Source organism: Salarias fasciatus, chromosome 5, assembly GCF_902148845.1.
Source record: "Salarias fasciatus chromosome 5, fSalaFa1.1, whole genome shotgun sequence".
Lineage (NCBI taxonomy): Eukaryota > Metazoa > Chordata > Actinopteri > Blenniiformes > Blenniidae > Salarias > Salarias fasciatus.
The window spans coordinates 23,449,530-23,464,744 of NC_043749.1; the positions used below are offsets into that span (position 1 = coordinate 23,449,530).

The 15,215-nt window shown below is 44.5% G+C and overlaps 1 protein-coding gene across 3 annotated transcripts in view; it reads left to right on the forward strand.

Annotated features, from left to right (window-relative positions):
- Positions 1-15,215, forward strand: part of cacna2d2a (calcium channel, voltage-dependent, alpha 2/delta subunit 2a) — a 142,269-nt gene that overhangs the window by 39,751 nt on the left and 87,303 nt on the right. For all 3 annotated transcript variants that reach the window (XR_003931443.1, XM_030090916.1, XM_030090917.1), the window contains exon 3: positions 832-948. Coding sequence is in view for 2 of the 3 variants with exons in the window: in XM_030090916.1 (XP_029946776.1) it covers positions 832-948 (117 nt within the window). In the remaining variant the exon portion in view is untranslated. The remainder of the gene's footprint in view (positions 1-831; positions 949-15,215) is intronic.

Sequence of the window (15,215 nt, forward strand, 5' to 3'; positions counted from 1 at the left end):
AGGGCTTTTTCCCGGGTTTCCTTCTGAAGGACTCGCTACAAAACGGTTTTGTGGTGTGAAAGTGGGTCTTGCTGCGTCCGAGGGCAGCGGGATGCGTGGTAATCCCCCGGGTGGCGCTCTGCTGGAGACCACAGATCGTACCGGCCACCGACTCAGCCTTGGCCATTCTTTCCGGGGAGCAGACTAATCTCCCAAACACCTTTCTCTGTCAGCGGTCCGAGCATCGACCGCTCTGCCTCCGGATGCCCCTTCGCTTTTCTCTTTTGGTCCCTTGTGGTGAATCAAAACCCTTTCCTCCAATTGTTTTCTGTGGTTTTCACAGGGGGTTTCTGACTTTATTAATTTGACCTGCTTCGTTTATTGCCCTTTTGAGAAAATATATTTCCTTCGCCAGGTTAATTATGTTCCACCGTACTTGTCCAGGACAGTCTCCAGCAGCTTGTCAGGCTATATTACAGATATATTGACAGCCAGCTGTAAATAAGGCTGCTTGTCTTGCTTCCAGACGAGGTAAGACTGTGGAGACACAAGGTGTTCACCCAGCAGTGAGAATGTGCTGGGGTTTGCGTTTATTTAATTTGATCCTGACTGCCAGCCTACAGCTGGCTAGCTAAGTGCTCTGCCATTAACGCTCTGTTCGGTGTTTAATTCTCCTACAGTGCCGGGGCTTATGGGTATAATGACAGGGAGCATACTGCCTGCCTCACAGTAAATGTTTACCATCTTGTGTGTTATCTTGAGAATGAGCAAACGGCTCCTCTTCTGAGCTTCCTAATTAAACTAATGGCTCCAGTAACCTGACCTGCGATGCCCTGTCTCCTCCGTCTGCAGATTTATAATGAGAAGAAGAGCCAGTTCGAAATCAAGAGAAACAACCCCAAGGACTTGGTGGAGAAAGTGGCACGAGACATCTCCAAGCTGCTCGACAGCAAGAGAAAAGCCCTGAAGGTAAGACCATCGCGCCCCACATGCTACGACACCTGTGCACGAGCAAATATACAAATACACTTATATTTTTATAAACCCGTTTCACTTTAATATGTGTATTTATTGTCCCAGCACCCGTTTTGAAGATTATTTTACAAATTGTTGAGAATACTTTTTGTAGTGATTTAAAAGGTTATCTTTTCAAAGTCCTGCTTTATGGACTTTTTTCCCGTCTTTTACACTCAATCAAGCCTTTGATTAGTTAGAATTAGCTTCGCTCTGTCAGTGAGGAACCTTTCACCTCTCAGAGGACAAAATTGTAGGTGGGGATGGAGAAGCAGCATGAAAAGAGGAAAGTGCATTAATCAATTTAAAGAAAAAAATAATTTGTTGTGGACATTTGTAATTTTTTCATGTTGATGTCTGTGGTTGTGTGGTCCACGCACATAAACACACATACACACATACACACACACACTTTTACATAAGTCATCTTCAGACTTGAAAATTACACGTTGAGAGGTTATAATTCCCAGAATACCTTCATAGACTGATTATGCTCTTTTTTTTTTTTTTTAATATATTAAAAAAGAAAAACTCATTTTGTTCATTTTGTCCTCGCTGCCAGCGGGGCGGTCATTTCAATCAGTTTGATGATTGTCGTCCTCTCCACCCACATTTACACTCACACACACTTCTATACAAACACCGATTCATCCAAACTGCACAGCTGCGGTTTTCAACTATGACACCTGTAAACTGAAGAACTGATAGAATAAACACTTGATTCGGGGCAGAACGTCTGATTGCTCTTGTATTCCATCATTTCATTTGCGTGTGTGTGTGGGTGTGTGAGAGTTCGCAAGGTATCTTTTGACTTTCCTGCATATGGCGCCTGGTTTAAAGATGGAGGTGACTGAGGGACGGCGGCCGCTCCCTCTCAGCTCCTGCATTAATACCATCCCTCCAGGCAGAAGGGGAAGGGTTTTTAATTTTTTTTACACAGTTGAACTCTTATAAAAGAGCAGAAGTGTGTGTCTTTTAAGAGCATGCGGTCTTGTGGGATGAGGCGCAGTCCTGCTAAGGAGCGGCAGTTTCTCAAAGGCTCGGTTAATTCTGCATTTCGGACCCTTGAAGCGGAGAAAGCGTCGCCGTCCGTCTCCTGTGGCCATGTCTAGGATTGGATTTGAAATGGCAATGACCCTCCACCTTCGCTTTGTCGACGGCGGAGAGGCAGCGTTACGATCTCACCTTCCAGACCGCGGTTTCTACACACACACACACACACACACAAACAACTCTCCACCGGCGCCACCCGAACCTCCACGGGCCACACTGTCACCTCACATCCTGTCGGGGAGATTCACACTCAGGAGGGAGGAAATGAGGTGAAAAAAGAGAAGAAGGCCTGGAATGAGAATGTCTCCCTGGGGCGTGGAAAAAAAAAAAAAAAAAAAAAAGGGAAAAAAAATCAAGAAAATGATGTTCAGAAATTCATAGATTTAAAAATGAGCAGCAAGCAAGGGGGGAGGAGAGAGGGAGGGAGGGCGGGTGGGGTGGGGGTGGTGGTGGAGGGGCATTAAAGTGAAAAGAAAGAAAGCATGGGGAGAGGAGGAAAAGTCCGGTGATGAAAATGGGAACGTGGATGTGCAGTGCAGAGCATTACGCTCATTACGTCTTTTAAAAGTACAAACCTTCACAAAGACACGTGCAGCCAGTTAATATGTTTCATTTAGCCAGGTTAGGATTTTTTTCTTTCCCCCCCAACTAAAACTGAGAATTAAAGACCGGAGGTAAATACGCTGGTATGGACTTATTATTCATGCTGGAAGAGAAGTGAAAGCCATGTCTTAATGCAGTCTGCAGATAAGAAGGTCTCAAACTCCGCTCAGCGCAGTATTGACAGCGTTTATATTCCAGCCTGTTTCTACCCCCTGTAATGGTTATTTAGTCCCAAATATTCCCCGCCACACATTTTAAAGAAGTGTGTATTTGCATGCACGCAGGCAGAAATTATCCTTCTGCTACCTATTTAAATAGTGCTTCGGGTGATTCGCTGTAATTCATGTTTATATTACTAATGAGAAAATGCACACTGACTATAAACACTCGTCACTGATATATAGTCGGCAGGGAGACATTTCTCAGCGCTCCGGATTTAGTTGATTTAGCTGTAATTCCTAAATTAGCAGCCCGTTTTAATTATTGAACGGTTGTGCTCGTACAGTGGGAAGGGGGTGAAGCCGAACTAAATCTGGTAGGTGACGCCACGTTTGTTTTGTTTATTTTGTTTACCTGCTTTGGCTGGTGCCTCCGCCGGGGTGATTAATGTGATGTCCAAGATTCGGTTTGAGAGAAAGGGACCTTAATTAATGAGCGTTGTTTTTTTTGTTCAGCCAGCTAAGCCTTAAGGCCCACGTTTGGCACCGCGAACAGAGCGGCGCCTGCCCTCGCTCAAATACCTTTAAAATGTCCCTGAAAGTGCAACATGCTTAACGTCCCCTCTTATTCTGTAAATAAGAGCGGCTTAAGCCGACGTACTTTTTGTCAAAAGCCTTTGAATCTTTCTCTCCTTGTCTTTATCTCCTCCCCTGGATGTCCCTGCCTGCTCTCTCCGTCTTGCCTCCAGCTTCTCAAACCATGATCTGATTCTGAGGCTTCAGCCAAAATTCAAATGTCGCACGAACCTCTGCTGGCCGAAAGGCTCGCGCGCTGCCAGTGCACAATTTATACACATTTTGCAAATATTGGATTAGGATGTTCTGAATATTTCTGTCGACTTAATAAAATCTGCAATAGTCGACTAGTCCGTTAATTTCGACTCAATATAAACAATTCATCTCAGGAAGCCTTCAACAAAGCGAACTTGCGGCATACCTTTTGGGGTCATTGTCGTGTTTTGCGTTTTATTTTTCAAACTGGGCGGATCACTGAGCCTTCGGTCCCACTTACACAACATTTACAGAGAAAAAGCACCGCTTTTACACACCAGCATTTTGAAATCATTTTGTTTTTTTATGAAGCCAGACGTGTGCTTTGAATACAGTGAACAGTCGGCAGTACCTGTGTCTGTCACATGGACAGATGATGGAGGAAGTTAAAGAGTCCTTCCACACGAGTAAATCACTGCTCTGGTTAAAACACTAATGTTTTTGATGCTGACAAGTGAAGGGGTGCATGTTTTATCTTTCAGCTGACTAATCCTGCTCTTCTCTGTTTCGCATTGGCTGACTTTGCGGCGCTCAGGTTTCACACAAACTTTCAACTTTTACTCAAATGACTTGCAGCAGTTACTGTTCAGACTAAAATCAAACTTATCATACTTACCCGATCGCCTTGTGAAAATATATCCCACTGATTATTCTGATTTGGATTATCAGTAGATCTCCCAAAGCTATTTTGGACAAACCTTTTGCCTTTTGTTCGTCTCCCCAGACGACAGCTCAGAGAGGAAAGCCTCCCCGGGGGTCAAACAGAGACTCTGACTGCCACACACTGCTGTTTGATTTGTCCCAGTCTAATGTCGGCGTTGGATAAACAGATGAATATATTTTTCCACAAAAAAAAAAAAAAAAAAGACATTGTAGATGCTGTCCTTATAGACAAATGCTCCAAAATCTGTTTAAAAGAAACCCTTCCTTAAATCTGAGAACGGGCTGAATGGTTCTGAAGAGTTCTGCTTGCTGATATGAACTTTTGAGTAGTGATTTCACACTATTGTTGTGATCTGGTCTGATGATACATGTGGTCCTGATGTTTTCCTTGCTGAGTCTTCAGGTCTATGGTGACGTGGATCAAGCTGAGCGCTGCCTGGTTTGGCAGTTAATTGTGGTGGCTCAGGTTTTGGAAAGGAGGCTCGGGAATAGATAAAACCAATGAGTGGCCACACAGTCCACACTGTCCGTGTGTGTGTGTGTGTGTGTGTGTGTGTGTGTGTGTGTGTGTGTGTGTGTGTGTGTTATCTGAGCAACAGGCTCACGCCTGAGTGATACAACAGGAGTGTCGGCCTGACAGGCCTTTTAACCCAGAGCAGCCAGAGAGAACACAGCTCTCCATGTAAGCTGTCATGTGTATAAAGCCGAACAGGTGTGATAGAACTCCCAGACTGATCGCAGCAGCCTCCTGCGCTGCTGTTCGCGGCGCTGCATGCCAGTGCCACGGAGCCCGGAGATCGGGGCGGGCCTTTGAGAACCCGGCCGAGGCGGCGCAGCATCCTGTAACGCCGCCGGAGACGGGCAGAGCGGAGCCGTCAGTCAGACCGCCGCCCGCCGGTGGGGTTTTCCTGACTCGGAGATGGAAGTCCGGGCCACAAGCTGCAGACAGAGATCACACTACTTTCCCCATCAGCTGTTGCACAGAAAAAAAAAAACCGTACCATTGTCAAAGCTCTTAAGTTGTGATTTCACAGACGGGACTGGAGGAATAAAGAGGGGACTAAGGTTGGTCTAATCCAATTACACAGATCTCGATACTATTCCAATAGCACTCACAGGCTGAGGGATGAGTGCTTCTGGACGGCTCGCCGCGTAATGGATACTCACATGGGGTGGTGTTTGGCGTGGTTCCAGGGTCAAAACATGAAGATGAGGTGAAAGCCTCCTGCTTGTTTTTTTGAAAAAAATACAGCAACATAAAATGGCTGAGAAACAACAGAAGATAGTGGCGAGACTTAAGCAGCAGGCAGAGAGATAAAACACAAAGAAAAACACGGGCAGAGCAGAGCTTTTATAGTTTAACTAGCGCTCACGCAGCGCTCCGTGGCTCCTGGTTCACTTCACTGCTCTGGAAAAGGAGATTGACCCATATAAAAAGATGCGGTTGAATCAGAAGCGGCGTGCAGGAAGGTGCTACAGACATGTGAAGATGGACTCACATTTTGAGCAGTCACGTTTAAACCCGGGACCTCAGCTCTCCGGATGAAATGATGAAATTCTCATGTCTGCAGCAACAGTGTGTCTATTCATACTATTTTTTAAAATACTGTCCAATGTCAAGCTGCATAACTTTTTTACTTTATGTTGTTTTCCTAATGGTTAAAAAGCAGTAGGTCAATTTACATTTTGTAGAATTTTCAATCATACTTTTTACTTTCTACTCGGGCAGACTCCCAGTTGTCAAAGAGACATTTTTTTTTTTTTTTTAACTCCTTTTTTCCACTCAGGATACTTTTGCATCACATTTAAATTGCAATGTGAATAAAAATTGATGACAATGTGTTGCGTAAGGGCTGTCGAATAACTGCTCTTCGTCGTACGGTACAAACCCCGTGGAACTCCGTCCAAATGATATTTGACTGACGTGGATTTCTGGAACAAATGCGCAAAAAGCTGTGAAGGTTTTCCTTCAGTAGCCAGCTGAACATGTGCCACCCAAGAAGTTCCCGATATTTGAAGTTGGACCCAGTGTTGCTGCAGAGAAAATCTGACACACAGCTGCAGAAACACGTATATTTGGTGCAGATTTAGAAATAAGTTGATCTACAGTGTGAGTCATCAAACATTTGACATCATTCATCTGTGAAAGTGAAGGTTTGATGAGGAAATAGTCGTAATAGTGTGTTTTTTTCATCCATAATGTCTTCAGGTTGTAGGTGTTACAGGTAGAGTGAACTAACTTGAGGAAGAGATGTGAATCCGGTCCGTGACGTGACAGGCGGCGCTCCGTGACTGAAGAGGGATATAATGTGACCTGAGGAAGATGGCGGACAGTGGGCGGGCATGAGCTTTCCAAAGAGTGACGGCGATGCCCTGTGACTTCGCGGTCATGCTGATTGTGATTGTGAGAGATCGCAGGAGAGTTCGGACCGGACGCTGTGCGGGGACGGCCAAAGTGCTGTTGACAGAAATAATCAATCAGGCTGCACGGGCCTCCGTCTCTCCCAAAGCGCGGAAACCAAGATGACACGGCCGGGTCGGGGATGGGGAGGGACGGGCCGCTCCCAGTCATCTGTCATCACGTTACAGCCATTAATAATTCACTCAGACACCGGGGCTCATGCGTGGCTCGCCGAACGGCGCGCGGGCCGCCGCGTGTCGACACAGGTGTGAACAAATGGTTCTGCTCACAATGAGCTCACCTGCAGCACGCTGACATTTCCACATTGTTTAAAAATGACATCCCAAATACAGCGAACAGTGGGAACTGCAGCTGACATTCAGCAGTTTTCAAACTGCAAATTGGCGTCACCAGGTTCTGGTCAGGCGCTCGCTTTCTTTTCTCACGACCTTGTTTTCAAGTCGATCATTCTGACAGGTCAGTATGCCTCACTGTCACCAAGTACACAGCGAAATATTACATTTCAGGAGAAAAACACCCCCCCCCCCATGGTGGGCTACAGAAACTCACCAACCGTTATATTCTTTTGTTTTTTTTTTATATCTTTATTTGTATGCTGCTCCAGCTTCTTAAGGACAGAAAACCTCCTGTCAACTCATTATAACTGCCAGAGAACACTCACACCTCATAAAGGATTCCAGAATTGACTGTGTGACGCAAAGCAACTTAATTCTGGGTTTTTCCGCAGGGAAAACGCAGCTTTGAAGAGGCGGGATGAGGATGAGCTTTTGATTGATTGGGTGCTGAGTTGCGAAAACACATCTTTCAAGAGAATAAGAAGGTGAAGGTGTTCACTCTTTTGGTCCAGCACATGAATATTAGGATAAAAGCCAGTGTTTCAGCAAAAACTGTAAGTTCAGACAACTGTGGCTTTGATCATCTTTAGTGGAGTTAACAGGGTTATTGCTGCATCCTGGGGAGCGGAGATTAATCACATAGTGTGGTTTTCTTTCTCATTAGCATCAGGTTAAAGATGCAGGAGGCTTCAGTGACACTGAAAGGCAGAAACAAGTCAGACAGATGGTCGGTCTAGTTAGGAGTCAACAATGAACCGAACATCTTGTCTTTGGACGGGTGGAGAAACCCACAGTACGCTGAATAAAACCCCTCACACACAGAGAGAGAACATGCAAACCCCTCAGAGAAAGCAGACGTATCATGATACTTCATTAATCCTGCAGCGATGGATCAGTAAATATCAGGGTCGTCACTGAGGGGTCCGTCACCATTTCAGATCGGACACAGCCTCTGATCTGCGAAACCTTTTCAGCCATAAAAGCGTTTAATGTGATCAGAATGGAATGTTTTTTAATATTTCTTCATTAGATATTTTTCAGGTTTTTATGCTATAGTTTAAAGAAATAGTTTATGGTGATGGAGATTACAGAGAAAAATAAACATCTCATGAAAATAATATCAAATATAATGAACAAAATGGTAGAACTTGGGTAGATAAAGACAACTTTATGACTTTTTTGGGGGGGAAACTTGTGTTTTGTGCACCTAGCTTCAAATCATTTTCCAAACATCAACAGCGTGGATGATCAAACAGTCTGATGTGACTCTGATACGCCTGGGAGTGGAACCACCTCCTTGCAGTGCATGCTTGTTAACTTGAGTCCTCGTCCCCGCGAGACCTCGGACGCCTCAGTGACTGGCTTTAATTGAACAGACATCCGGCATAAATGACCAATTTATAAGAGCTAAATTTAGCCCTCAGGCTTTTGAAGCCCAGCCGGTCTTAAAAATCAGACTCCTGCTATCATACCAGTGTGAAGCTGTTGTGACTGGTGAGAGCTGTCTCTTGGATCAGGATTGGCCCTCAGTGGCAGAGTGTACTACAGCTGGAGGATTAGTAAAGTGAGGCTCTTTTTTGTCTGATTTGGGTCTGCTTACTGATTGCAGTGCGGCCACTGGTGAATTCTCTTTTTTTTTCCAGCCATTTAGCCAGCTACGCCGTGCCGCGGCGTGTTGTTTGTCGCCTGGTGTGCCTGCAAACTGAACTGTACATACATCCTTTAAAGGAGATTTGTCGGGAATGTTTGCTGTGCTTTCTAAATCACTTGAAACACTTGATTTCTACATTTCTGTCATTCCAAAACGACAACAGCAGCACAGCAGCTGGCGTGCCCGCGATGAATTACACCACCGGCAGCAAGTGATTATGTCCCTCCTGTTGGCGTGAAGCGGTGACAAATGAAGGGCTCGTCTTCTGTCAGGGAGACTGAGACTTCCCTGCAGCTCTGCTCTCTTGAAATCTCTATTGGGGCGACAATGACTTGTTTTCGCAAGACTATATGGGAATTGCATCATCGCTATGAATTGATAAGTAATCTTTTATGATCGATCATTGAGTTTACACTGAGTTGTCACCACCTGGTTAATAAATTTGAATTTTGATTTTATGAAATATGACATACAGCTGAACCTTATGTGGATGTGCTTTAACTTTTTGTGTGTATAACAGCTCTGACAGTTGTGTAATATACAAAAACACTTATTAGATATTTCCAATTCTAACTTACAGTGAAAGAGTTCTGGTTTTTTTATTATCGATGGATCCCAAAAACATGTGAGAAACTTTCAGAAGATTGTTATCCAACCAAAAAAAAAAAGCTTCTTGGTGTGAAACAGCATGTGCAGTGTGACAGTTTGGTGAGTGGTATGTGTTTGTTTTTGTGTTATCATTAAATAAAATAATGTAAATGTGTGAATAACAGGTTTTCAGTTCAGTGTCTGGTCAAACCTTCTAAACTTTGAATTTAGCTCCATACATTTATGGTTGGGATGAAATAATCCAATATTTTGACAGCCTTTTTTTCTGATCTTGATCTAATCCCCATTACAAAATTAGTTATTTTGTGTTGAATTTGATGCTCAAACCTTTTTCTTCTCCGTTTCACAGCTGCAGGACTTGGTAGTGATTCAACGCCTGAGATGGCGTCTTTATTATAACCCTTGAGAAAAGTGGCAAAAGCTGTGCACAGTGGGTTTAAATGGTCAGTGAAGTATGCATTTGCTTATATATATTTATATCTTGCATCTTTATTATTCCTTTTTGTGGAGTAAGTATTTAACCTCGACCGATGCCCTCACCACCGCATTAAAGCCTAATTCACACACTCACGATTAACCTCTCCGGGACACAGCGTGCCACTCAGTAACAGCAAGCGCCCCTCGCCATGGCTGCTGTTCATTTAGGGGGCTTAATGAATTACAAGGGCTCCGTAATGACTGTGTCTGAGCAGTGCTGTGGGGAGGTCAGATGGTTTGAATAACTAATGAACCCAGTCGCCCGTCAGACCTCCGACATGCGCGGAGCGTTTTGTGTTTTGCTGTTGGAGAAGACGTGCGGCGACGCGGTGCAGCCCGGCCCTCTCACCACCAGCACGGCGCGATAGTGAGGAAACTAAATTAAAGAGGAGACTCGAACAAAGTAATTTGGTTTTCCATTTCCTGTAGGCCTTTGGAGAGGCAGTTATAACTCTCAGGTCCCATCAGGGAAGAACAGGGGAAGTAGGCCGAGCTCCAGTTGGGTAAAAATAGCAGAGAAAACTTTACAACATGTAGCCTGTGCTGATTGGCAAAAAGAAGAAAGAAAAAAAAAAAAAAGAAATCATATCTTTGTAAAAATGTTCAAAGCATTCTTGGCAGGATTTTGCATGTTGCATTAGAGAAAACTCTGATGCACACAGAGGATACATAATAGCATCTTCCCTCTGTGGGATATTTTGGTCTTTTTAAGGTTTTAGCAGATTTTAAATCTGCTTTTAACAGCCAAGATAGAAGTTTTTTTCCCCCAAACACTATAACAATTGGTGTTTTGGATGTCTTGTTTCCTAAATAGCATGGAGACGGTGTTCTTCCTCTCATTTTTCCATCATCTCATCCCCAAAGTGGGGTATTCAGGTTAAATGGCACCTTCTAGTGGTGAAACCATCCCAATTAAATCTGACTTGGGGGTTAGTTTCACATTGTTGGAGGGATATAACGATTCACATTCATCCTGGAGATCACTGATTATTGCGATCAGAAGAACGATGCCTTTTTTTTTCCCCACTCTGAACCACCTGTTTGTTGTTGTCTGACAGTGTGTGTTGGTAGTGTGTGAAGTTTGTCCGGTGTGGGTGTTCACTGGGTTCTGCTGCTGGCGTGTTCAGTCGATGTGTGCCGGCACGCTGCTCTTAAGGGTGCGACACACTCTTTCCTAGGGTGTACCATGCCTTGTGGTCTATATACTGACTTTGTACACTTGATGATGATTAGAAGGTCATTATGGGAAGGAGTTCAGTCATGATGAAAAGAGTTAACTAAGTCTAATATTTGACCTAATCATGGTGCTGTGTTAGTTAAAAATATCTACTAATAGAGAAGAAAAAGTTTTGTGAGTTTTTCATTTGGAAACCATAGATTCCTGCGGCGCTGGCGGCCGGCTGTCGTCCAGTATTGTTGAGCTATTTTGCTCAAAACCACAAATGTCAGCGCTGTGGTGAAGATATTTCTTGTCTGGACCAAATGTCATGACAGAGTGTCTATTAATTTAATTCCAACCTGGCCCAAAGTCACAGGACTTTCAGCAAGTACTGAGTCATATACAAACTAATTGTGTATACATACACACACACACACACAAACACACACACGCACTCACACACTAAGTCACACATCCTTTCCCATAATCTCATCTCCAATCCCCTGGCCCCTGTCATTCAGATGTATGAACTTCCATTAGCAACCATCTGTTACAACCTGCAGCAAAGCTATTACAAACACACACATACACACACGGATATGAATGGACACACTTACCTCACTCAACGTATGGCAGACAGACTCCTTCAAAGCCTTGAGAGAATTTGCTGAAGCGCCGCCTGTTTAACCTTCAAAGCAGGAGTCACCGGCGCGCTGGCGAACACCTGCGATGGCGTCGCCGCGCTGCTGCCCGCCGCAGATGCATCAGAAGGTCAGCGGCCCGCCCGCTCACACACACACACACACGCACACACACACACACACACACACACACACACACACACACACACACACACACACACACACACACAAAGCGCGCCGAGACACGCATAAAGCAGAGTGGGAGGTCACTGCTAACACGCAGCGACAGGTCACAGCTTGGTGTCATCTGAACAGATTGCTGTTTGCGTGGATTATTTTATCTGTAGTGCGGGGGTCATTCCATCATTCCCACTGATAAAGGTCACAACACAACACCGACCGCTCCTCGGCGGCATTTTACATTAGACAAAATGTCAAAATGGGATCTGCTTCATGGCAGTTTCCTGCCTCCAGCACTTTACTTTACTTTTCCAATGCTACCTCTGAATGTACAATTTTAAGCTCTATTTGAATGCTCTGCTTGCCCCCCCGTACTAGACAAATGTCAGTGTACAGCAGAAGATTTATAGTTTTCACTGTGTTCCTGCGTCTTTCAGAATCATTCATTTGAGTGACAATATGGGTTGCAGGCGGGAAGTGGGGGGGGGGGGGGCTTGATTCAGCATCTAATTATTCAACTTCTTCTTGAAAGGGAAAAAAAAATGCTCTCTGTGTTTAAGCAACTTGTTCACGTAGCAGTAGCATCTGCTTCACTCCTTCATTTCCCCGTCAGCGAGAGACAAATGAATAGAAATGACTGCTTTGTGCTTTTATGCAGCCGTCTCTCCAAGCTGCATAAAACATATATTTCGAGTCTCCCATGTGCGATTTTGAGTCTGCAGAGATGCAGGAAAAAAAAAAGAAAGGACAGCGACACTTGAATCAGGAATAGCTGTGCGCAGACTTTTTCCCTCCCTGTTGCAAGGCAGGGCTCTTGTCTGTGCGTTGTTTTCTTTCCTAGAGGGCACAATTGAAAAAGATCATTTTTATGAAAGGGGGCTTTTGAAAAACGCCTCAGCAATCAAATAGCAAAGATATGTTGTGCTCCTTGGTGGTGCAAAAAAATAAAATACACTATTGCTGAAAGTATCCGCTCGCCTGCCTTCACATGCATATGAACCTGGAGAACTTGAATGTCCTTCTCAATCTATAGGATTAAAATGATGGGAGTCCACCTTTTGCAGCTGTAGCTGCTTTAATTCTTCTTGGAAGAATATCCACAAGGTTTAGGAGACTGTTTATGGGACTTCATGAAGCTCTCTACACACTGTTGGCGACCTCTGTCCGCCTCAGGATCCGCTGAGTTTCTTTTGTTTCCAAATAGCTTCCACTTTAGTATCGTGCTACTAACAGCCGATTGTGGAACGTTTAGTGGGGATTTACTGCACAGGTGGCTTCCTGTCGCTGCACCTCGCTGGAATTGACTGAGATCCTGAGAAGGACTCTTTCTGTCATGTGCATGCGGCGGTGCTTGATTTTATACATCTGTGTCGTAGAAATGGTTGGAAATGCAATGATTTGGAATGCTGAGCTTTTAGCATTAGTGTGAGTGCTGCACAGAAATAGTAAAGCAATTTTTGAATGGAAAATTGGAAAATGTACAAAGTCAGAATGGTACAATATGGTCAGGGGATTTTCTTTGTCAAGCACTGCAGTACAATAGCAATAATGATTTTTCTACTAAAGAATATGTCATTATGGTAGGCAGGTCAAAATCCACTTCACCTTCAGTCCCCCCCACCCCCCGTCTCCCCACCCTGTTTGATTCCTCCACCTCCGCTGCCTCTATTATCTGCTGGCTCCCTCTTATCAGCATTATCAACTCAGAGGCCATACAGCAAAATGGCTCCCATGAGGGAAAGTCACTCTGCAAACTTTGGTGGATACAAACCGCACAGGCAGAGAAAAGAACAGCTTTTATGTTGGTTTTTTTAATTAAGCCAAGTTTAACTGCTGCCCTTTTGTCCAAGTGATTCTTTGAATGAAGGCGGACGTTCCAGTAAAAATTCATATTATTTGCAAAAATGTTAGAATTTCAGTGTTTATATGGTTGTGATTGTGCGTTTTTTTTTATATCAGTTCAAGTCTTTCTCGTTGACCCTGCCAGTCTTCGTGTTATGGATGGGTGATGAACAGCTGGTGATGAGTTGAATAATTCCCTTCTCTTGATCATGGCCGGATATCCGTGGCCTGCCTCTGATCTCTGGAAGCTGCACTTTAATTCCAGTGTGATGGAGTGTTGGTTCTGCTTCGCCGGGCCCCTTCCTTTATTCCTTGAGGAATGGACAAGGCAAATAATGGGCTTGTGTCCTGACAAGGAGCTGTTAGTTCCTGACAGACCATTGATCGGGAGAACAAGGGTTGTTTTCACAGTATGGCGCTCTTACATAACCAGATACATGCTCACACACATGCAAGGGCGCCAGATTCATGTGAATCCAGCAGCTCTAACATCTCTGGAAGAGTATTTTGGAGAAAAGATTCACATCTGTTGAGTTACTCTGACTCCACAGAGCATATGATCAAACAAAGTTCTTTTTTCTGCGTACATATACCCTGAGTGAAGAAGCTAACTGGCATGAAAGAAATCCAGATGCTGGACGATATCTGAGTGGATGGATAGATGGATAGATAGTTCCCATATTCACAAACCAGTTTTAATTTCAAATTCTATAGAAATGCTAAATGCATTAAAGGTCAATATATTGTATTTACTCATCTTGAGGTACAGTAAAGTGATTTCAGCACGAGAAACAGCAGTAGTGAACTACATCAGGTGCAGCATGAATTAATTCGTTGTATTAAGTTTCTTGTGTGATGTGAGAACTGAACAGTGTCGGCTCTCAAACCAACAAAGCCAACATCAGAGAAAAACAGAAAACCCTGGTTATTTTGGGAAAATCTATTCCATGCAGAGATTTGTCGTGTGAGCTCAGTCACACCAGAATGACTCTAGAGATCAACTTCACTGAACCACCGCCGCACTTTCACAAGGGCTCGGTTTGTGCTGGAAAGTTTTCTTTCTTTGTAATGGTTGAACTTAAGCAATTAGAGGTGATCTTCAGAGAAGCTGTTTGGCAGCTTCACAGGTGTCACCACCACGTTTTTATGAGTCTGCGGTGAAGAATTGCAGGAAATGAAAAGTTTGACTCCGAGTGAAGACAAAAAAAAAAAAAATGAGTCGGTGAGGATATGAGGGTCATGCAGCTCCTGTTTCTCACTGGAGTTATGCCCTTTGTTTTTACCTCTGTCTGGGCTGATGTGTCAACTCTGCTTAAAAATGCTAATCTGGGTTCATTTACACAAACCCGACCACGTGTGCCGACAAAGTAACGACACTGATGCGGCGACGCCGAGGGAACCGGAGGTCGCTTTGCCTTTATTTTGCTCTTCCATCAGAGCAAGCAGTTAATCTTTGCTGTGCCCCGGCTTATCTGGGAGCCTGCCACCCTCGCCCTGCCCAGGGAGAAAGGCATCACACGCCTTGTCCCTCGTCGTCCCCCCCCCCCCCCCCCCCCCCCCCCCTTCCCGCTCGGTTCTCCTTGGATGACTGGAGGAGG